Source organism: Colossoma macropomum, unplaced genomic scaffold, assembly GCF_904425465.1.
Source record: "Colossoma macropomum unplaced genomic scaffold, Colossoma_macropomum, whole genome shotgun sequence".
Taxonomy (NCBI): Eukaryota; Metazoa; Chordata; class Actinopteri; order Characiformes; family Serrasalmidae; genus Colossoma; species Colossoma macropomum.
The window spans coordinates 25,929,680-25,949,628 of NW_023494799.1; the positions used below are offsets into that span (position 1 = coordinate 25,929,680).

Consider the following 19,949-nt stretch of genomic DNA (forward strand, 5'->3'; position numbering starts at 1 on the left):
ATGTATTTCTTTTCCATAAAGACGGGTTAAATGGTGTGATTTGATGAATTGGGGTTAATATGACCAAAGACGTGAACTAACATGGTAAAAAAAATCAAAGTTTTGATTTCAGGTTGACTTTAAGACCAAACCAATTTAAATTTGAGCAACAGGGCAACTTCTTCAACAGGCTATTATTTTTATTTTTGAACACAGGAAAAACAGAAACCAAAAATAAAGCAAATAAAAAGTCAGACATTAAATCATTTAAACATGTTATAGATTTTTTATTATTTCGAGGTCATTACATTTTTGCCTCCAAATAAGGGGATCACAGATAAATAGACTTCTTACAAAATACTGATATTAACCACAAATTAAACAAACACATGGTCCATTCTTATACAGTTAACATCTTTCACAAATTATTTACACAATATTACTTTTGCCCCTTTTTTACATAATTTAGCAAGAAAACAATACTGTACCTTGAAGTACAAAGTATTTCTTACTTTTTTTTTAAACAAAAGGTTCAAACCTGCGCTCCTGAGAAAATGCTGGGTTCGACTTTAGTGCATTTCATCATTCGTTTAAGGCTACGCAACTGTACTTTTATGAACAATTAAAAAATACACTGATTGACAATTCCCTGCTTGTTCTTATGGAAATAAAAGGTGTAGCCTGTGAAACTATGCATGTCCTGAATTTCGTAAGGCCATAGAGGAATTATCTCCATAAAACTACGCACTACAAAAAAATCTTACTCCCTTTTTGTACACGAGGACCATCGTATCTCATCAGTGCGTACTGCCTGCACTGGAGCTCAGCTCTAGCCTGCAGGGGTCAAATCCAAATGGGCATAAAAAAAAAAAACCCTGAAATGCTGGAATCAAAAGAAATTAAAAATAGAATCTGTCGCCCCCTGCTGGTAGAGTTTACTCATTGCAGGTTAGTGCAATCCGGATCAGATAACAGCTCAAGTTGGTTTTGATATCCATATCAGGTCATATACTCGATTACAAAGAATACATTTCCTTCATGGGAAAAAAAAAATTCAACCACTACAAAAACAAACTGGCCTGTGGAGCATCTCAGCGTAAAAAGAAACATTCCTTTGAAACCTCTTCCATTGAAATCTAGCAGGGTGTACGTTTTGGTGCATGATGAAATACACAGACACTTTGAGCAAAGTACATAAGGTAAATAAAAGTCGGCTGGGGGTTATTCTGACTTTAGGGAGGAGAACTATATGGTATGGTGCATCTGTGTTAAAACGTTGAGTGTACAGAGTTGATACAGTATTCCATGGGTGTTGCATTTTCATGTGCAGATGGTACCTGTCCAGCAGGTAATTCAACTTTTATGACTCCTATTATATTTACAGTTTGAGTCTTTTAGCATTTGTGATTTTTTTTCGCTAGAATTACAACAAGATTACAAGCATGACCTCCACTGTGACTACACATTGTTATGAATTCTTAATACAGTCTAACATGGGGTGTCACCATTATTTAAAAGGGAATTCCACTATTTTTAAAATGGTTAAGATGTGACTTTATGTGAAATGTTCTGTTCTAGAGAATATTCAGAATTGTTTACAGTGGTGGTGATGGGAAGCAGACGTCTGAAGCGTTTAATGCCTTTTAAAAGCTCCCTCACAGAAAGCTGAGACTTTGTTTTACTATAGTTTTGAGTAAAAGTTTTGCTTTAAAACATGTTTTTTCAAATCCATTCATGGCGGAGAGGTACATGCAGGGTGTTGTGAGGCCAAGTAGCACAAAAAGAAAGCCAATTCTTTTAGTTTCGATTTTACTATCAACATTAGATACATTAACTCATAAGATGTGTAGGTGCACTGATTATTTTGGATAAAAAATGGCAATATTTTTGTTATACACACCGTGACCCCTGGTTCCTATCACCACCACTGTGAAGAGGAGTTAGTATGTTTCTTTACAAGAACCAGTTCACACCAAAGTCTCATCTCAGTGACTGACTTGTGAAGAAATTTAGAAAAATTGGTGGAATTCCCCTTTATGGAATCTCCCTAAAAAACTTGCTTGGGTCCATGAAGTCTGCACCGATTGTCATTTTGGTGACCGTGATCATACTGGCTGTATTGTGTAAAGTGCTTGGTGGGTTTAAAACGAAAGTCAAAGCTCTTCCAGAAGGAAAGCGTTCTCAGACAGCTGTCTAATCAAAAGAGGATGACAATAAATGGCCTTCTAGTTAACTACTATTATTCTGACACTCACAGACAGACTATTAATTTTTTCTTTTAATAAAAGGGAAGACATTTCAAAAACCTTTCCTATATTTTGTCATCTGGGATAGAACTATAGATTTTAGGGGCAAGTGAATAGAGTGAACTGAGGTCAGATTTGTGAAGTCCATTTGAGTTGGTAACATTCAAAAGTGAGTGTCATTCGGTGAATTGCACATACAGAAACATGCCCTGCATATACGCACGCATATGCCGGACATGGAAAGGTTTCAGGGCAAATTCACCCTAATTAGCGTGGCACTATGTGCCAGGGACGCGGTGGGGGCACTTTGGCAGGCATCCTGCGTAGAGTTACATTCAGCTGGTGCAGATAGCTTAGAGAAAAAGGGAATTGTGGGCTGATTGAAAGTGAAGGCCAAGTCAGCAGAAGAAAATCTCTCCATCCAGCGGAGGCTCTGTCAGTGGCAGCAGATGGGATTCTGTACAGAGATGGCAGAGGTGACCTTTACAATCAGGGAAACTGAATCAACACTCAACAGATGCTAAATTTCCAGGTAATCATCGCTGATGTCTCTATCTAGGAGAAAGTCCTTGATTGAAGTGAAAAAACAAATAACCTTGGCTGTGTTGACAGCGAAAAATTCCAGTAAATCAACAATCCTAAAAAGATATTGTTGCTGTCATGACAAAACTTGACTTACATTTTTTTGGATAAAATTAAAGGGACACTCCAACCAACATAAAAAATGTAGCTAGTGATACATTGTTACACTGTATCCTTGTATATAGCTGAAATGACAATAAAGCCTCTTGAACTTGAGTCTGTTGTAAATATGTCTATTCACATGCATCAGTGGTGCTGCGGTAGTCTACAGAGTGAGATTTCTTTGTTTAAAGACGATGTATCTTGAGAAAGGAGGGGAAAACTACAGCTGTCTTCATTACAATGGCGAAAATGGATAATTATTATTATCAGATGAGGATGCTGTTAAACTTTTAATCTCTAACCACCTCCACTCAGCCTGATTTATTTGATTTTAGTTGTTAGCTTCTTAACTACTGATGTATTTTTAATTTAATTGTATTATTTTACTAATAATTTTAGTTGGCTGTTAGATGTTTCTAATTATTCTAGTTGGTTTTTGTGTTAATTTTACAGTTTAAATTGTTCCTCCCATGTCTGCGTGGGTTTCCTCCCTCGGTCCAAAGACATGCAGTCAGGCCAATTGGACATGCTAAATTACCCCTAGATGTAAACGTATATGTCTGTCTGTCTGCCCTGTGATGGACTGGGGGCCGGTCCAGGGTGTTTCCTGCCTTCCGCCCAATGACCGCTAGGATAGGCTCCAGTGACACAGAAGGATAAGCAGTTTAGAAAATGTGTGTATTTATTTGTTTTTATTACATACGTTTTAGCATTCTTTTCCTTGATTTTCCTTGATTAAATTCCATTTGTATTTTTCAGAACTTTTCATTATATTCATACATGCATGCTTGGCTACACTGTAAATGAGGATCGCCCTCAGTGTATTTCCGAGTGATGATAAAAGAAGTGATTTTATTGAATTTACCAAAAAAGCTAAAAGCTAAAGTTAACAAGGTAGCTGACTATCCAGATATCTGACCTCACTTTGGTTTCTTTCGGATTTATGCTTTGAAAGGGTAAAAAACTTGTCATCAACATGTCACTGGTCACCAGTTTGTTCTGGATAAGAATTAAATCACTGTAAACTAGCCTATGGATAAGGCAGTCAGGACGGGCCGACACACGGATTCCAAATTAATGTGTTATACATTTGCGTGATGCATGATGGGTATTGTAGTAAGAGGACACTGAAGAATGAAAACACATATGAAGAACATGAAAAGAATATAAAATCGTGAATTTTGTCAAAATTATGAGGCTGATGTTCACAACGCTGTGCTACAGAATAGCCTATAACACAACAAAGATCGTTAAATTCTAGTTTTGGGCCTGAATGCCCCTTTTAATGTATATTAAAATTTAGAACACATTTTTCCTCATCCTTTAAAGTTATCATGTCAGATATACAAGCTTTTAGTATGATAGTAACAATATGACAAATAGTGTAACAGACAGTGTTTGGCAAGCTTTCAGTGGAAAGAGAAGAAAATTATAGCAAATTTAACTGCTGTACAAACAAGTTCTATTATCTGCCGTTCCTGATTGCTGATCTACATGTAGTTTAAAGCTGAGGTTACCTGCTTCCTGAGAGGGCTTGCTCTTGCTTTTCTTCTTCTTTTTGTCCTTCTTGTCCTTGGCTTTGGCCAGCTGGAGCAGTCGGCTCTGGACCTGCTTATGTCCGTCTGTGCTCACGGCTTTGGGACCCAGGGAAAAGGGGTTGAGGTTGCGGCCCTTGTGTTTGGAGTCCATCCTGGAGAGGGAGTTTTTCCTGGGGCTGGCGGACAGCTCGGCCTCCCCCAGGTCCCGCTCCACTGAGCTGCTGCTCTGGATGTTCAACGAATCCTCCGAGGTACTGGAGGGGGTCCTGTTCACGCGCTTCTGGAACAGACACAATCGATACCAATCACAGTTAAAGCTCTTTTGGTCTGCAGTATTTTGCTTGGTTACCTCTTTTTTTGCCTATTCATAGGTTGGGGGTCAGCGGCGTGTGTAATACTGTATAAATAATTTAAAGCTTTGTAAAACATTTCTAACGATGAATAACAAATGGGTTTCTTAGACCGTGCACCAATCAATATGCCAACAAGGTTAAGAAAAAGCTGAAAGTACTAACAAAGCGCATTGATTTTTCCAGAAACAGTGGCACTGTAAGTTTCTAAAGTACTGTTCAGACAGGATTTTTTATATATACTTATATATGAGCAGTAATGTTACCATATTAAAAAGGAACTTACCTTTTTTTCAAAAACTTTGTATAATTAAACTGTTGTCAACAAAGTCAAAGTCAGAGTGGTTTGAGCTGGAAATAACAGGAACCAGACGTCTGAAAGGTTTAATGCCTCGAAGAGCTCCCTCACAGAATGTTATGGGGTTAAATAGTTATGAATGCATTGCCTGATGCGTGAGGCACTGTTTTATGATTTTTTTTGATAAGATTTTGGCCTCCAATTAATGGTGGAGAGGTGTATGCAGAGTGCTACAAGGCAAAATAGTACCCAGATAAAACTTACTACTTTTTTACCATTATCAACTTTACATATAAAAACTCAGAAGATGTGTGTAGATTCACTGATGGTTTTGGATAATAAGTAAAATGGCTGTATTTTCGCTGTAGATGTTGCCACCTCTAGTTCCAATCATTAAGTTTCTCTATGATGAACCATTTCAGATCAAACCACTCTGAATGACTTTGTTTACATCTCAATGACTGAATCATGCAGAAATTTGGAAAAATTGGTGGAAAAATTCGGGGAACTCTCTTTAAAACTGACACACCAATCAATTCACAGGGGACCGCTTTATTAGTAACCCTTCCTTGTAGCTTCACCTTGCCTGGTGTACAGATAAAGACAGTAGCTTACCTGTTGATGCACAGTTTGTGTTAGCTATCCTCTAGTCCTTCATCAGTAGTCAGTTTCTGACCACAGAGCCACTCTTGGCTGGATATTTTGGGTGGTGGTCTGCTGTCAAAACCGCTGTGTCTGGTACACTACTACCAGCACCACATACACTACTATCTCACTGCCACCGCTTTGCTGAGAATGAACCACCACCCAAACAATATCTGGTCAACAGCAGTCCAGTGGTCAGAAAATGACCAAGGGTGAAAGCAGAAGAAGGGGCTGATAAATTGTGCAATAGTCTGAAACTGTTCACCTACAGTCATATGCAAAGGTTTTGCAGTCCTGGTCAAATGACATGTTTTGTTCATTTTCTAAGTAAAAATAAGTTACACATCCTCTACATTTTAATGCACAATTACTGTTCACTTGTTAAATTTAACATATTGGGGAAAAAAAACAAAAAAAAAGTGTCCTGTGCAAAGGTTATGGCAAATTTTATATCTTATTTTTTATTTTTCTCTTATATGTTAATCTATAAATAAATGTAGAAATGGTGCTATAAAATTACTTAGTAACTCATTATTACTTAGAAAATTAACAAAACATTTGATCGCTGCGAGACTTTCCTGTACGACTGTATATAGTGGACCTAAAGGTAGATGGACCTCGTAATTGGTCAGAGATTCAAAGTACAAGGTAGGTGTTTCTAATAAAATGGCCAGTGAGTGTATAACCTGGGATTATTTCAACAGTTTGTTTTAAAGTCGGTAAAACAAACGTTGAGTAATATTCATTTTTCAAAACTGCTAATTTTATTATTTAAAAAACAAAATTCTTTTGTCTGTAGGTCAAACCTGGCTCCTGTAAAAATCAGCGCTCACTATTTGTCAAACATAACGTTTATTTACACTGAGATTTCCTTTCATCTCAGACTCTCACATTTGTACATGTTCCTTTTTGCAAACAGTTGAAAATGGCTGCTTTAAAACACTACACGGGCACGGGCATGAATCATATTGTGTATCAAGAAAATGTCTCGGATTTTGATGTTAGAGTTTTGCCATACTGTCCACCTTCTGAACTGAAGTTGTTGGTTACTTTCTCACCACTAACTGCACAGTCCATACAAAGCTAACGACATGACGATTCAGAAGGAACTAAAATCACAGAGATAATATAACGACCCTGACCTCCCCATGTAAAACTAATCTCATTTGAATAGTTCCTATAACTCACCTCTGTCTCCCTGAGATACTCCAGCTTCTCCATCTCCCTCTGCATCTGCTCCTTTTCTCTCTCCAGCTTCCTCTGAGAGTCCCTCAGCCTCTCCAGGTCTTTTTGATAATCCTCTTTCCTCCCCTGTAGCTCCCTCCGTGCCTCCTCCAGCTCCCTACGCCTCCTCTGCACCTCATCTTCTTTGGAGTTGAGTATTGACTCCCGGTCCATCAGCTCCTTCTCCCGAGCATCCCACTCTTTCTCTCTGCGCTTCCTCTCCTCAGCGTGTGCGGCCTGTTGGCGCTGCAGCGCGGCCGCCTCCTGTCTGTGGCGCTCCAGACTGCGCTGTTTCTCCTGCTCCACCAGAGACGGCGGCCGCGAGGAGGGGCGAGAAGAGGGCCGCTCGGTCAGGACCTGCCGCTGGTCCTCGATGAAGGTGTCCTGCTGGACAACCACAGCCTGCACAACACACATAAACAAAGGTACATTTTAGGAGAAGGGCTGTACCAGTACAGTGCAGGACGTTATCAGAACTGATCAGTGTATATATTGGCTACATTTCGCTGCTGTCAGAACAAAACCTCTTATCTCCAAAATGGTTACTTTACAGGAGAAAGAAGAAACATACTTTTCTTTTAATGTAAGTCAGTGGAACCAGACTTTTTTTTGTAGTAACTTTGGGCCATTTCTTTTGGTTCAGTCGTGGTGAAATTTACAGACAATATAAAAGGCAACAGGCATTGATGTCAAAAACTGAAAAATGGAGATTTTGTTTCCAACAGCAGCGATAAGTTAGCTTTAACTTAAAAAGTAAGTAACCTTTCAGTTTACTGAAAGTTTACTGAACTTCATATAATGAGTTAAAAGAATGTAAATCATTATCACTGTAAAACAAGTTCTTAGCTTACCATTAGAACTTTAAAAAACTCAACGTTACTTTTTTTTAACTTTAATAAACTCAACAGTTACTTTTTTTGAGTTAAAACATTCTATCATTTTTTACAGTGCTTATGAAACTCAGATCCTCGCTAAAGACTACTTAATCCCACTGTGCTTCATTTACGCCACCGTTGGAGGTGACGTAAACGGACATTATGTACAGTTTGTAAGGCACGATTTCATTGTTCAAGTTAACAAGCCGCCTGCATGTCTGCAGTAAGGAACTATTTGAAATTGCAAAATTAAAACTGCCAAAATTCTTCTTGTAATATCTGTGTAACAACTGTGGTTAAACCTTTTTTCAACAGTGGTTAAACCTTTCATCAAGAAATACAATATTAAATGACAGAAAAAAAAATCTTGATCTAAGTTTTCCAATTCCTCAGTGTAAAGTTCTATCTCTCTTTATAACCATCACAAAGCTTAAACCTTACTCGCTGTTCATAATCTAACCCTTTACAGTATAGTCTTTTATTGACATGGTCCACCTGCTGCCTCACTATTAGATTTCCAAAAAACCCCTCTGTGGTGCCCTGTGGTAAAATAAAAGGTTCCAAAGCCAATAAATTGTGTCATGTGTGCATTTTTTCCCAGAGTGTCACTGCATCCTCTGATTTACGAGGTTGTTTAGCAGTCAAAATATGATTGATGCTACATACATGTTATAAGCATGCTAACACTCCTGTATACTGAAATGATGTCACAAAGTGAGTCTACCTTTAGCAGCTCAAACTGCATCCTAAAACTGCCAAAGCGTTTAAACTACTGTATTTAACAAAGCGTACCGGTTTGTGTGGAATGTTTTGTTGAGTTTGTCAATCATATGATAAATAAACTCAATGTGCAGCAGTGTTAGGCTGTATATAGCAATAGTTGTCTTTCGACTCCTTCAAGATGTAGTAATTCAGACAAACCGGCTTTGGAACATTTTAGAGTGCAATAGCGGTAGTTTTTAACAACACCATTCATTTTTCTCAAAGAAAACCAGCTTAGAGTTCCTCATATGGGCATGACGCTGACTACAGAATGATGACACAAATTCAGGAGTTTGTTGATGGATGGGGTCGAGTGGGGCTGATAAACTGTGCAGCAGGTGGCCAACAGTGAGTAATTGCAAAACTACAGAGTGCACCTATATGGCAGGTGTTTCTGGTAAACTGGCCAATGAGTAGTTCCTGTGTCATGTTCAGTCCCTGTAGTTTTTCAAGTTTTTCAGTTTCAAGAAGTTTCATAATATTTGCAAACCCCCTGTAATAGCTGTACTTGTTATTCCCTGTATTAGATTATGTAAAGCTTTTAATTTTAATAGTGTTCAAAAGATTTTTGGGTTGAAACTGCAATCCACTACAGGAAGTGTAGGAGGTGATACAGCTTCTTTCACCATTCACCATTAAAGAAAAGACTGCTTCCTGCACAGTCAGTACTTTGAATGAAGGTGGTGGAAAAAGATGAGGAACTGAAATACGCATAATAGTCAGATTAGTCAACTAATCTAATCACAATCAGTTAGTTTATAGATTATAGAGATAACCATTAGCTACTGTCCTACTTATGATTATTACCAAAGCTTCAAATGCAGAAAGGGAAATGTGGGCTCTTGTCTGTCAGACTTGTGTTAAAACACTTGTGGGTTATATAACAGATTCAGCACAAACCTGCAGCGAGTTGAGGAGATCATGGAGGTGAGTAACACTGCTTAGGACCTGCTGTAGAAAAACAAATGTTATCCTTTAATCCTAATGACATTTAGAAGGACACACGCACACACTTAAAATGCACTCCTGTGGGAGGAAAAAAGGGAACTTGAAGATTCTTAATGCGCTTTCAAATGCAGTGATCTCACTGGGAACAATGATGCTTACATCAGAAATGATGCTTGTTTGTGCTATTATGGTTTGGCCCTCTCCCACTCACTGTCCTGTGATCAGCTGTCATCAGTAGGCCAGAAGAGTTCAATAATGGTAGGTTTACTTTTTTATGAAACCTGCTATGCCACGATTAATAGGCAAGCTGATTCACGGCTGTCCGTGCGTTCAAGCTTTTGCTTACAATTTTAAATCAAACCTGAGAAAGGCACTACAGGTATGAAATTAATTGTATCAAACTGTCCTGAGCACATATTATCTTATATACTTATCTACTGTGTCCATATTCTATTTTTGTTTGTGCTAAAGTAGAAACTTAGTAACAGTCAGCGAGTTCTTACTTAACCACCAGCACTGAGTGGAAGAATACAGTGATTGTGAAAAAACATCACTTTTAAACACTTCTCAACCAAGCAGATTGTGCCATCTCAACTAACTGCTGCATAATAAATTGTATGTTTAGCACAATGACAATAATAACTGCAAACTTTGGGTCAACACACCAGCCAAGTACATGCAAATGTACACAACCCTGTTCCAACTGCCACTTTCAGTCTGTTAGGCTGCTAAATCCATTGAACCACTAACTACTGCTAAGTTGTCTCATTGGAAGAGAAGCATGATCGCCAGTGTTACCTCACTGTTCCTCTTCAGCAGCAGCAGCAGGTTGGTGTTTCCCCCCTGTGGAGAAGACAAAGCAGAGAGCGTAGCTTAGCTGAGTCCAGCTGCGAGACTCCTTTAATCAGGCTGACTCCCACAGGCGGGTGGCCGCCGGCCCGCCACAGCGCTGCTCATTATGAGCACTAAAGAGCCAGGCTGCAGTGCATACTCCTAATGCACGCTTATTCCTTTCTCTTCCTTCACTGAGCTCTTATTCCACTCTGACTCCCTTTAGCTATTAGACCTGACAGGAAAAATAAACAGGTGCAAGGCCGAATGGCTCTGAATGCCACTGTGCGTGGGTGTGTTTTCGTGTGCTTCTGCAAATTCTGGTTAACCTAGTAGCTGTTGATAAACGAGTGGACGTGTGGATTGTGGAGTGAGGGGTCTATGAAAAGGGCAGAGTGAAAAGGTCCTCACCTTCTTCAGAACACTGTCAGACTCTGTCCTCCTCAGGTCTTCACCTTCTTCTTTATCTCCGTCTGCAAATAGAGGAAAATGCAGTGAGAAACTCATATTTACCATGGATACTATAATTACACTCAACTGACATATCATTCAGTTATTAGTCTAAAGACTTGTTATTCAGAATCAGAATTATTTTAATGGGCTTTTACAATGACACATAAATGGAGATTTGTTTACTATCGGTGTTCTGAAAACTAATCGTAAACAGGGCTATCATTATTGATTATATTAGCAGTCAGCTTAGTTATTATTTTAAAGATTAATTAAGTAACCACAGCAAACATTAAATTTTATTTCATATACATTCATTTTTTAAGCATAAACATAAGTGCATGTGTGATATCCTGCTGGTGTGGCTTAAAACGAGTAATCCATTGTAAGCAAACAATTGTCACAACCCTATTAGTAAACAAATACTAAAAGTAAACAGATCAAATAAATACAATATTATACAATATATAACAGCTATTCAGGCTATCACAAAATACGCATATCCACCATATGTTAACTAAATGTACAGGGCATTTACAACAATATAAGTCAGGTGGGATATGACTAAGGTCTGCAAATGTGCAAAGAAGTACATGAAGCACTGTGTTAACGTTGTTCAAATGTACACATCATTTCCACCTGAATGCAATATATTACACAGTCATTGCCAAAACTAAGTATATTGCGATACAAAATATATCAAATATGTAATATAATTATTCATGTGGAAATGCTGTACACATTTTAATTAAGCAAATTCAATGCATATTCTTTTCGGTTAGTGCAAAATGTGAAAAAGATACAAGTCAAGAGTTCTGTAAAAGGGTAAATTGGTATTGGTTAATATTATGAAATTATTATGTATGTTATCCAGTTATGAAACTGATGAACTGAATTGCAGTTTAAGGGCTAAAAGCTCAAGATTTTCAAACATTTCTGGCATTTTTAATTAGACAAATAGATGACAAACACTTGTGCTTGATATTCATTCAGTATTATTCCCCAAACAATGAATATAATTAGCATAAAACTGCAGCGAACAAGGCACAGTGATGCAACCAGTAGACAGAGTGAGTGTTAACACAGTGCAGAAGCAAGGTCTCACGTTTGGAGATGTTCATCTGGTGGCTGTCGAAGCCTCCGAAGGTTTCGGCTCTGCGAGGCAAACACACGGACACTGTGCTGCCCGGAGCGCTGACCACCTGCTGGCCCACGGCCCCTCCCAGGCTGCTGTTGACTAGCGTCTGCAACATCTCCACTGCCACATGCACAAACCCACACAGGCACGCACGTCACTAACCGCATTACATTAAGTGAGTTACCAAAGGCTCCTGGAGGACATTTAGTTGTGGAAATGAGGTCTAATGAAGCCACAAGGGAGACTACTTTCATGTAAAAAAAATTGCCAACCGATAAATAATGTAGAAGTTACAATTCTAAAGTACAGGAACACTTTCTTAAATTATTTATATAGTTCCTGTCACCTTCTTTAATGGCCTCCTTCATGATGGGCTCTCCTCTGGGCATGTCATCATTACAGGCCCTGAACAGCATCTTCTCATCAGAGGAGGTACATTCACACATGTCATGAAACAGCTTCATCTTCTCCTGCAGCAGAGCCAGGATCTGATCATCTTTCCTCCGGAGCATGTCTGGAAAAGGAGGAGAGAGGGGGTGGGGGGGTTAGTGACAATAGGATGGGGGAAGAGAGAAGGAGAGAGGAAGAAAAAGAATGAGAAAGAGAAATGGAGAAGGAGTATTAAAGACAAAGACAAGGAGAAAATGAGATGGGAAGAGAGAAAGAGAAAGGTTGAGGGGGGGAGAGAGGAAAAGAAAGGGAAGAGAATGGTGAAAGAGAGTGAGAGTAGAGATAAAAGGAGGGAATGTGATGGGGAGAGAGAAAAAGGTTAAGAGAGGTGAGAGAAAAAGAGAGAGGAGGGATAGAAAGAGTGGGAACAGTAAAGAGAGAGAGAGGGATAAAAAGAGAACAGGATAGAGGAAGAAAAGAGAGAAATGGTGAGACATACAAAGAGGGTGAATTAAAAACAGAATTCGATGGGGAGGGAGAGAATAAGAGAGTGAGAGAGAGAGAGAGAGAGAGAGACAGAAAGAGATAATGGGGTTGATAGAGAGAGTTAAGACAGAAAGAGAGAGGAGGAATAGAAGGAAAGTATGGGAGGGGGAGAGAGAGAAAATGTGAGACAGAGATAGAGAGAGAGAGAGAAAGAGAAAATGGGGGGATAAACCAGTTATTTTAGATCTGCAGCTGAATTTTCAATCAGACTTGAAGCCTGTCAGTGCCAATACAGGTGAATCAGCACAAACTTTAAAAAACTAAAACACAACAACACTAAACGAAGAATCAAAACACAAACAGCCCCTCTAAATTATCATGGCATTGCTTTGCATCTCACCTCTCATCTCTTTTGCTTTGGACTCCAGCAGCTTTTTATCCTCCTCTGTCTCACTAGGGATACCTTCATCATCATCCTTTTCTCTGTGAACACAAGCACAGATTAAATCAAACTGCTCGCTTCATGTTCATGTTGCAAGCTACTTTGTTTTGCCAGTAATCCTTTTATCAGATGCAAAAGCATGCAGCCAGCACAGATGGAACGGTATGAAAATGTCCTATAACAATATTAGTGACCAAATTTATTCCAGTTTGTTAAAATATCGTGAAAATTTTTAAAAAGCAATAATATGTATTGAAATTGTTCCCCTGAGGTATTATACTGACAGCCTCTTAATTTACGCTTCAGTATTTCTCTGTAACTCTTCAGTAGTTTGTTTGTTTCTTTATGCTGTTTACTATTTTTTATAATGAGTATTATAACTATTTGATAACGTGTTGCCCAATATAGTTACTGTTATAACTCTGTTGTAACATGTCCTGGCATGTGCTTTACAGACTATTTATTTTCACTGTGACTTTTTAAAACAGTAAAGTAAAACAGTAATTATGCATGGTTATCACAATGATTAAAATTTGCTTAACAATATGATTATGACTGGGTTTTGTATATCATTACAACTGGTAACCATGCATAGTTGCCAGGTTAGGCAGAAAAACATTTTTTGTTTGTGCATACTTCTCACTTCCAAAGCTGTATATGTACTATGGTACAAAAATATTTTAAACATTTTATTATTTAAAGAATTTAAAGAACAAAACAAACACAGCTATATATCAAAATATCAAAAAATAAAGAGATAAACAGTGAATAAGGCACTAAAAGGTACAAAAACACAAGAGGATGTTATTTAAACCCAATGCTAATTTCCTTGAGATTAGCCCCAGAGTTTGCTTTACTTACATAGAGTGCATGGCGTCCTGGATGAGCTGCATCCAGGTGTTTCGCTCCTCTCGGGAACTGGCGTGAACCTCCACCATCTCGGGCCGCTCGATGCCCGCTGTGATGAGGAAGAGGCCACGGTCCTCGTTGGCCACCTCCCTCACTATCAGCTTCTGCAGGGAGATCACAGTGGCACGCTGGTCCTAGAGAGAGAGGGGGAGAGAGAGAGACAGAGAGAGAGGAGAGAGAGGGACAAAACAGAATATGGAGGGTGGAGCCAGGGAAAGGGTAGGGGAGAGGGAAGAAAGAAAAGGTACACATTGAGCAAAAAAAACATGCAATAACACAATTTCTGTTTCTGTTCTGTCAACTGAAAGACAAAACTGTATTGATATATTATATATTTTATTCATGTGGTAATGATGTAGGGTAGAGCGGGTCACGCATTAACTCACCTAACACATTGTGGTTTTGCAAAATAATTGAAAATATTTGAGAAACATTAATAGCTGTTTTACACAACAATGTCATCTCTGCTATAAATGAAAACTTTGTTTCCAGAGTCTAGAACGATCAGCCAAAAGTATGGTGAGTGTAGAGGTTACAACTTACCCCATAGGTGGGGCTAACTCTAACAGACTGAGGGGCTAGTTATATCATTGGCTAGAATACAATTCTAGTTTGTTGGAACCAGACAAGCTTTCCAGCATAAATACATAAATATATAGGCATTAACTAAACATAATTAGTATCAAACACTGTCAAATTTATTTCTGGCCACAAAGTAGAACTACAAATATCAGGATGATAAAACTGAAATTCATTTTATTTCCATGACACCTGTAACACTTTTTGTTCATGAATTTGTGAATTTTTTTTAAAAAATGAACTGTTTTAAATTTGTATGGGGGATACAGGCTTCTCTCATTGTTTATTCTGGAAGTCGTAGTTGTAATAGCATGTTTAAACTAACCCCGTCATATGGAGGCTGTACTTTAGCCTGCCGACAGACAACAAGAGGATGATTAAAATAATACTGGTGTGAATCAAATGATTTAATTGGCGAATCTTGACAATATCTGTCCTTTCATTGTGGACATTTGCAGATGACAATGCTATGGGACTATAAGAAGGTGGCCAAAAGCATGTTTTGCTTGAACCTGTTTAACTACATAAAAAATGTGTTAAATTTCACCCCATTTTTGATTGTTCCCTACACACACAGATTTATAATCGAGTAAATTCTCAGCATTACTCTTTTTTTTTTTAGTGTGGGACAACATAGGAATAACCAAGAAACCTCCAAAGCAAGTTAAATAGGTATGCTTGCATGATTACAACAAATTACAGTGTAATTAGTAAGAATCCTGATATGGTTTTATAATTGTTAGCAAAATATGTTACCACTTATACTTTATAAGAACATTTAAAAAAAATAATAATACACATATTCGATCTGACAGGCAAGGGAACTGTGCAAAGCAGGGAAATTCCTTCAGTTGTACTGAGCCATTTTGGCAATAAATCAGATACACTGAAGCTCTAAAAAATATCACTGCAGTTGACAGAGGCATGAAAAAAGAAAACATAGCAAACGCTTGTATAACTGCTGGATTGCTCTCAGTCTGCCAAGAGCCTCACAAAGTCAGCATCTTTATTGAAACTAGCAACCTGAGTACACAGCTTAACTACATGACTGGGTAAATTCTACAGCATACAAATGCTGAAGCTGCACCAGTGGGGCATCAAAAGGGAACATTTCTTGTGAATAATGTAAGCCAAAAAGCTAATAACGTACCAGAGAGGCGAAGACGTATTTTTGGTCCTTCTCTTGCAAGAACACCAAGACATCAGAGAGAAGTACGGCTTGAACATCTGTTGAAAGGCAAATCAGAAAACAGATACATGTTTGACAAAAATAATGCATTACTGCATCTACTGCACTGATAAGCTCTTCAAAATGTAATAAAAAATATTAAACTACTAAAATCCTTGTGGACCAAAGTTTTCTGTCCATTAGATTTTGAATGAGACGTGTATTGAGTGGTGTAAGTACACAGCCTTCCTGAAAGATTTCGTTCTTTTTCACAGATGTTCGAACCAATTTTAATTTTATGAATTGAACAAATATAAGCATAAATGTAACCTCCTAATCTCTTTCCATTTGTCAGAAATAATGTATGACTGTAAATGAGGTTCTTACATGCAGTCTACTTGCTGCATTCCCTCTACAAACCACAAACAAATCTTATTTGTTATGGATTTTGTCACTTTTTTTTTTTTTACTTTTTTCTAACACAAGATCCATTTTTGGTCACTTTCAGCTTTGACATTTGGCCTCAATTTCTCTGAAACACTGTGGTACTGACTGCTGACTCAATCACAGAAAGCTGTCGAGATACAGCAATATAATATGAAAGTAGCTTGAGACCTTAATACTACCACTGCCAGGCTTTACAGCTGGTGGGTATTTCCTCTGTTACAAATCAGGATTTGGTTTGCTGCAAACATGTCAGGCATTTATGTCCCACTTTGTGAGTAAATAACATATTTGACTCATTCTATCCAGAGCACATTATACCAGATGTTGTGTTCCTAGCTAATTTAAATGAGAATGGGAGTTTCTTCACCTCCCATATAGACACATAGTCATTTTGTGACAGTACATTGATGCTGCTCACGGCAATGAAAAAGTATGTGGATCCTGAGGATCTCTGGAAATCTGTAAGACTTATTGGACTGAATTTGCTGGCCTTTTTTATCTAAAGCTGGGCTCTTCCATTTCTCTCTAACAATTTCCAAATTGGTTTGCACTAATTTTGAGCAAACTGCAATGTGTTTGATTGCATGATTGCATATGTTTCAAAGGAAGCAATGTATGTCAACTTTTCTGTACCAGCAAACTGCTTTTCTGCTGTTGTTACTTAGACGTTCAAAGATATGAAATAGGGGTACGGCACAAGGCCAATAAATAAAGAACAATAATGAGTAACTGGATCCCATTTTTTACAGGCGATAATCGGAAAGAGAACTGATTCTAGATTGTAGATTCTGGACTAGGCCTAATTTAATTTTAAAACATCTGAAAAATACTATTAAACAATATTTCCGTCTAATGTTTTATCCTCTTCTACTGTTAGTGACCAAGAATTATTATCACAAATGATTGTTGCCTTTAGGCTACAGTCTTTGGCAACATAATCCATAATCATGATTTTTTTTAACAAGAAAATATTGTGATAAATACTTTTAAATATCATCCAGCCCTCTGTCCAACTATATATATATATATATATATATATATATATATATATATATATATATGTATATATATATATATATATATATATATTTGTCAGGAGCAACTGTTTTCTTTCTTACACACCAGACACGAAGCATAGAAACCTGACAGAAGAGAGGCTTTTTACCCTTTAGCCTGCCTGCAGTGCTTTTCAGCTGCAGTGGCCCGTCGTGCAGGAGCTTTCTGCCTCGTATGAGGTCTTCTCGAGCAAACATCTGACCACTCTTCATGCGCATAATGGACTTGCCATCTGTTCGGCTATAGATCTCCTTCAGCCTCCTCTTCTTTTCATGCTCATTCACTTTACTGTCCACGGCAGCTATTACCTCTTTGACGAGTTGCAGAGCTTGGCTCAGATCCTCATAGTCCTCTTCATTCTCTGCTTATGCATGCACACACACAGACACAGACACACAGACAACACAAGGTGAATGATAAAAAAAAAACAATGACACAAACATACACGCATATAAAACAAGGTGAATGATCAAAAGCCCCCTCAAACAAGTAACAAGCCTGTTTTGTTTCAGCCTAAACATGTTTTGACTAGACAAAGCTCCCCTGAAAAAATATAAGCCTCTTTTTTCAAGTTGAAGACGAGTAAGTTGTTTTCAGCAAGCTCCTTCTCTTAAATCTCGCTTTGCTTTTGTCTAGTGGCGCGTCAGGAACTTGACCAAAAACGCTTTCAGCCGTCCTACTTAACATACAGCAACACTTGGCTGCTGTTTGCAGCAAACGTGTGGTGTATACACACAGCACCTCATATGGGCAGCAGTGGGGCTGTCCATAAGAGAGGCATGTTTACAGAGGGAGAATTACGGTGACGTTATTTAAACACAGACGGTTGAGTGGGCTCTGAGATGAGTACTCACTATCTGGCTAATATTCAGGTCTCTAACGGCTGCTTGAGAATTAGGCCATTTTCACACTTGAGGCTTTTTCTGGACTCAAGGCTATATGCAATGAGATTTTGGTACTTTTGGTCAAGTGTAAAAGCTGTTTTTGGACTTGGGTGCGGTTCATAAAATCTAAAGTCGTATGCAAACGTTTCGGCGCCCCTGGTCAAATTACGTTTTGTTGATTTTCTAAGTGAAAATAAGTTAACTTATCCTCTACAGAGAACACATTTCTGCACATTTTATTACACAATTAATGTTTTTTTGCTGAATTTAACATTGGCCTGTGCAAAGTTATGGCACATTTTAAAACGCTTTTCCAATTTAAACCCAGCAAATAAACAAAAATTATGCAAAGACATTTGTAGAAAATGTCATATTTAAGTGTGTTCCCTGTAAAGAGAGGTGTTCACTTGTTTACACTTTAGAAAATCAACAAAACATCATAAAATATGTCATAATGCACACAATTTTATCTCCGGTTCACCCATAAACAGTCCACCACACTGCATCTAAAAGCCATAGTGATGGGTTTCATTTGTTACTTGTTTAAAGTTGTTTTAAGTGTAGGGAGGAGGACCATGTCACCTCCTTCTTCCTATCTAACTTGCTATAAATATCTATAATCTCATCAAGCTGAGTTCAGAACAGTTAGCTATAAGGAATATCCAGGACCTAAATGAAATAACTGAGGAGTTAACAGGAACTTAATTGTTATTATTATATATGGAAAAATACTTATACATATCATGCATCTACAATCCATACTGATACATATAAGGCATATTAATATTAATACTGAGGAATTCTGTTTAATGTTACTTTTCATGTTATGCAGTATTCTGAAGTGCTTTCATGTTTTCATTTATCAAAGTTCTCTCATTAAAATACACAGCAAATGTTATGCAAATACATCACACAACCACTGCGAATCCATGTGGTGTCAGCCAATCCTGACTGCTATATGGTAAAAAATACCAGTGATTCTATTTTTATTCAGCACAAAAATGGACGCCAGAAATACGTTTTCTGTTAGTGACTCAACATAATTTGAACTCAGTCTTGTCTCAACCTCGGGTAAGGTGGAAATGTGGAAATTGCTTTAGAGACCAGCCGAGTGCAAAGCCTTTGTCTAAGGTGACTGGCAGTGGAACTTGTTTTCTATGACTATTAAATATCAACAACAGCTGCATACAGAATAAAACATATTCTCTACATGTTTAAATAAAATTTGTTCACTGACAGTTGAGGATCTAATTGATCCTTTTCATGATGGCTTAAACTGGGTATTATTTGTTTGTTGATGTTCATTGGCTCCAAGCTTCAAATATCCCCTAAAGGGAGATTGGAATGTTATTATTACTATGTTTTTATTTCATTGATTCTGAATAAGTTTTGGAGAAAAAGCGACCGAAGAATGACCTAAACATCATTTGCTTCCAAAAGTTAGAATGCAAAGTTGGACTAAGGATACAATATAATAAATTACTACGAACTGCAACTACAAACTACAAACAATGAAATTCCAGTTTTTCTTCTGTTTATTTTTATATTCTGAACAAAAAATATTAATCTGCTCTTGACTCGGACTCAACTACTACAAAGTCTCGGTCTACATATGGACTT

At 37.9% G+C, this 19,949-nt stretch overlaps 1 protein-coding gene across 4 annotated transcripts in view; it reads right to left on the minus strand.

Annotated features, from left to right (window-relative positions):
• Positions 1-242: 242 nt before the first annotated feature.
• LOC118818753 (A-kinase anchor protein 13) overlaps positions 243-19,949 on the minus strand; it is a 94,930-nt gene continuing 75,223 nt past the window's right edge. For 3 of the 4 annotated variants that reach the window (XM_036586136.1, XM_036586135.1, XM_036586133.1), the window contains 12 exons: positions 17,555-17,806; positions 15,925-16,001; positions 14,148-14,329; positions 13,245-13,327; positions 12,315-12,482; positions 11,936-12,088; positions 10,792-10,853; positions 10,348-10,392; positions 9,502-9,552; positions 6,929-7,366; positions 4,427-4,727; positions 243-2,682 (listed from right to left, as the gene is read on the minus strand). In XM_036586136.1, the coding sequence (XP_036442029.1) occupies positions 2,624-2,682; positions 4,427-4,727; positions 6,929-7,366; positions 9,502-9,552; positions 10,348-10,392; positions 10,792-10,853; positions 11,936-12,088; positions 12,315-12,482; positions 13,245-13,327; positions 14,148-14,329; positions 15,925-16,001; positions 17,555-17,806 (1,871 nt within the window). In that variant the 3' untranslated portion in view covers positions 243-2,623. The remainder of the gene's footprint in view (positions 2,683-4,426; positions 4,728-6,928; positions 7,367-9,501; positions 9,553-10,347; positions 10,393-10,791; positions 10,854-11,935; positions 12,089-12,314; positions 12,483-13,244; positions 13,328-14,147; positions 14,330-15,924; positions 16,002-17,554; positions 17,807-19,949) is intronic. The other variant, XM_036586134.1, reaches the window with a different exon arrangement.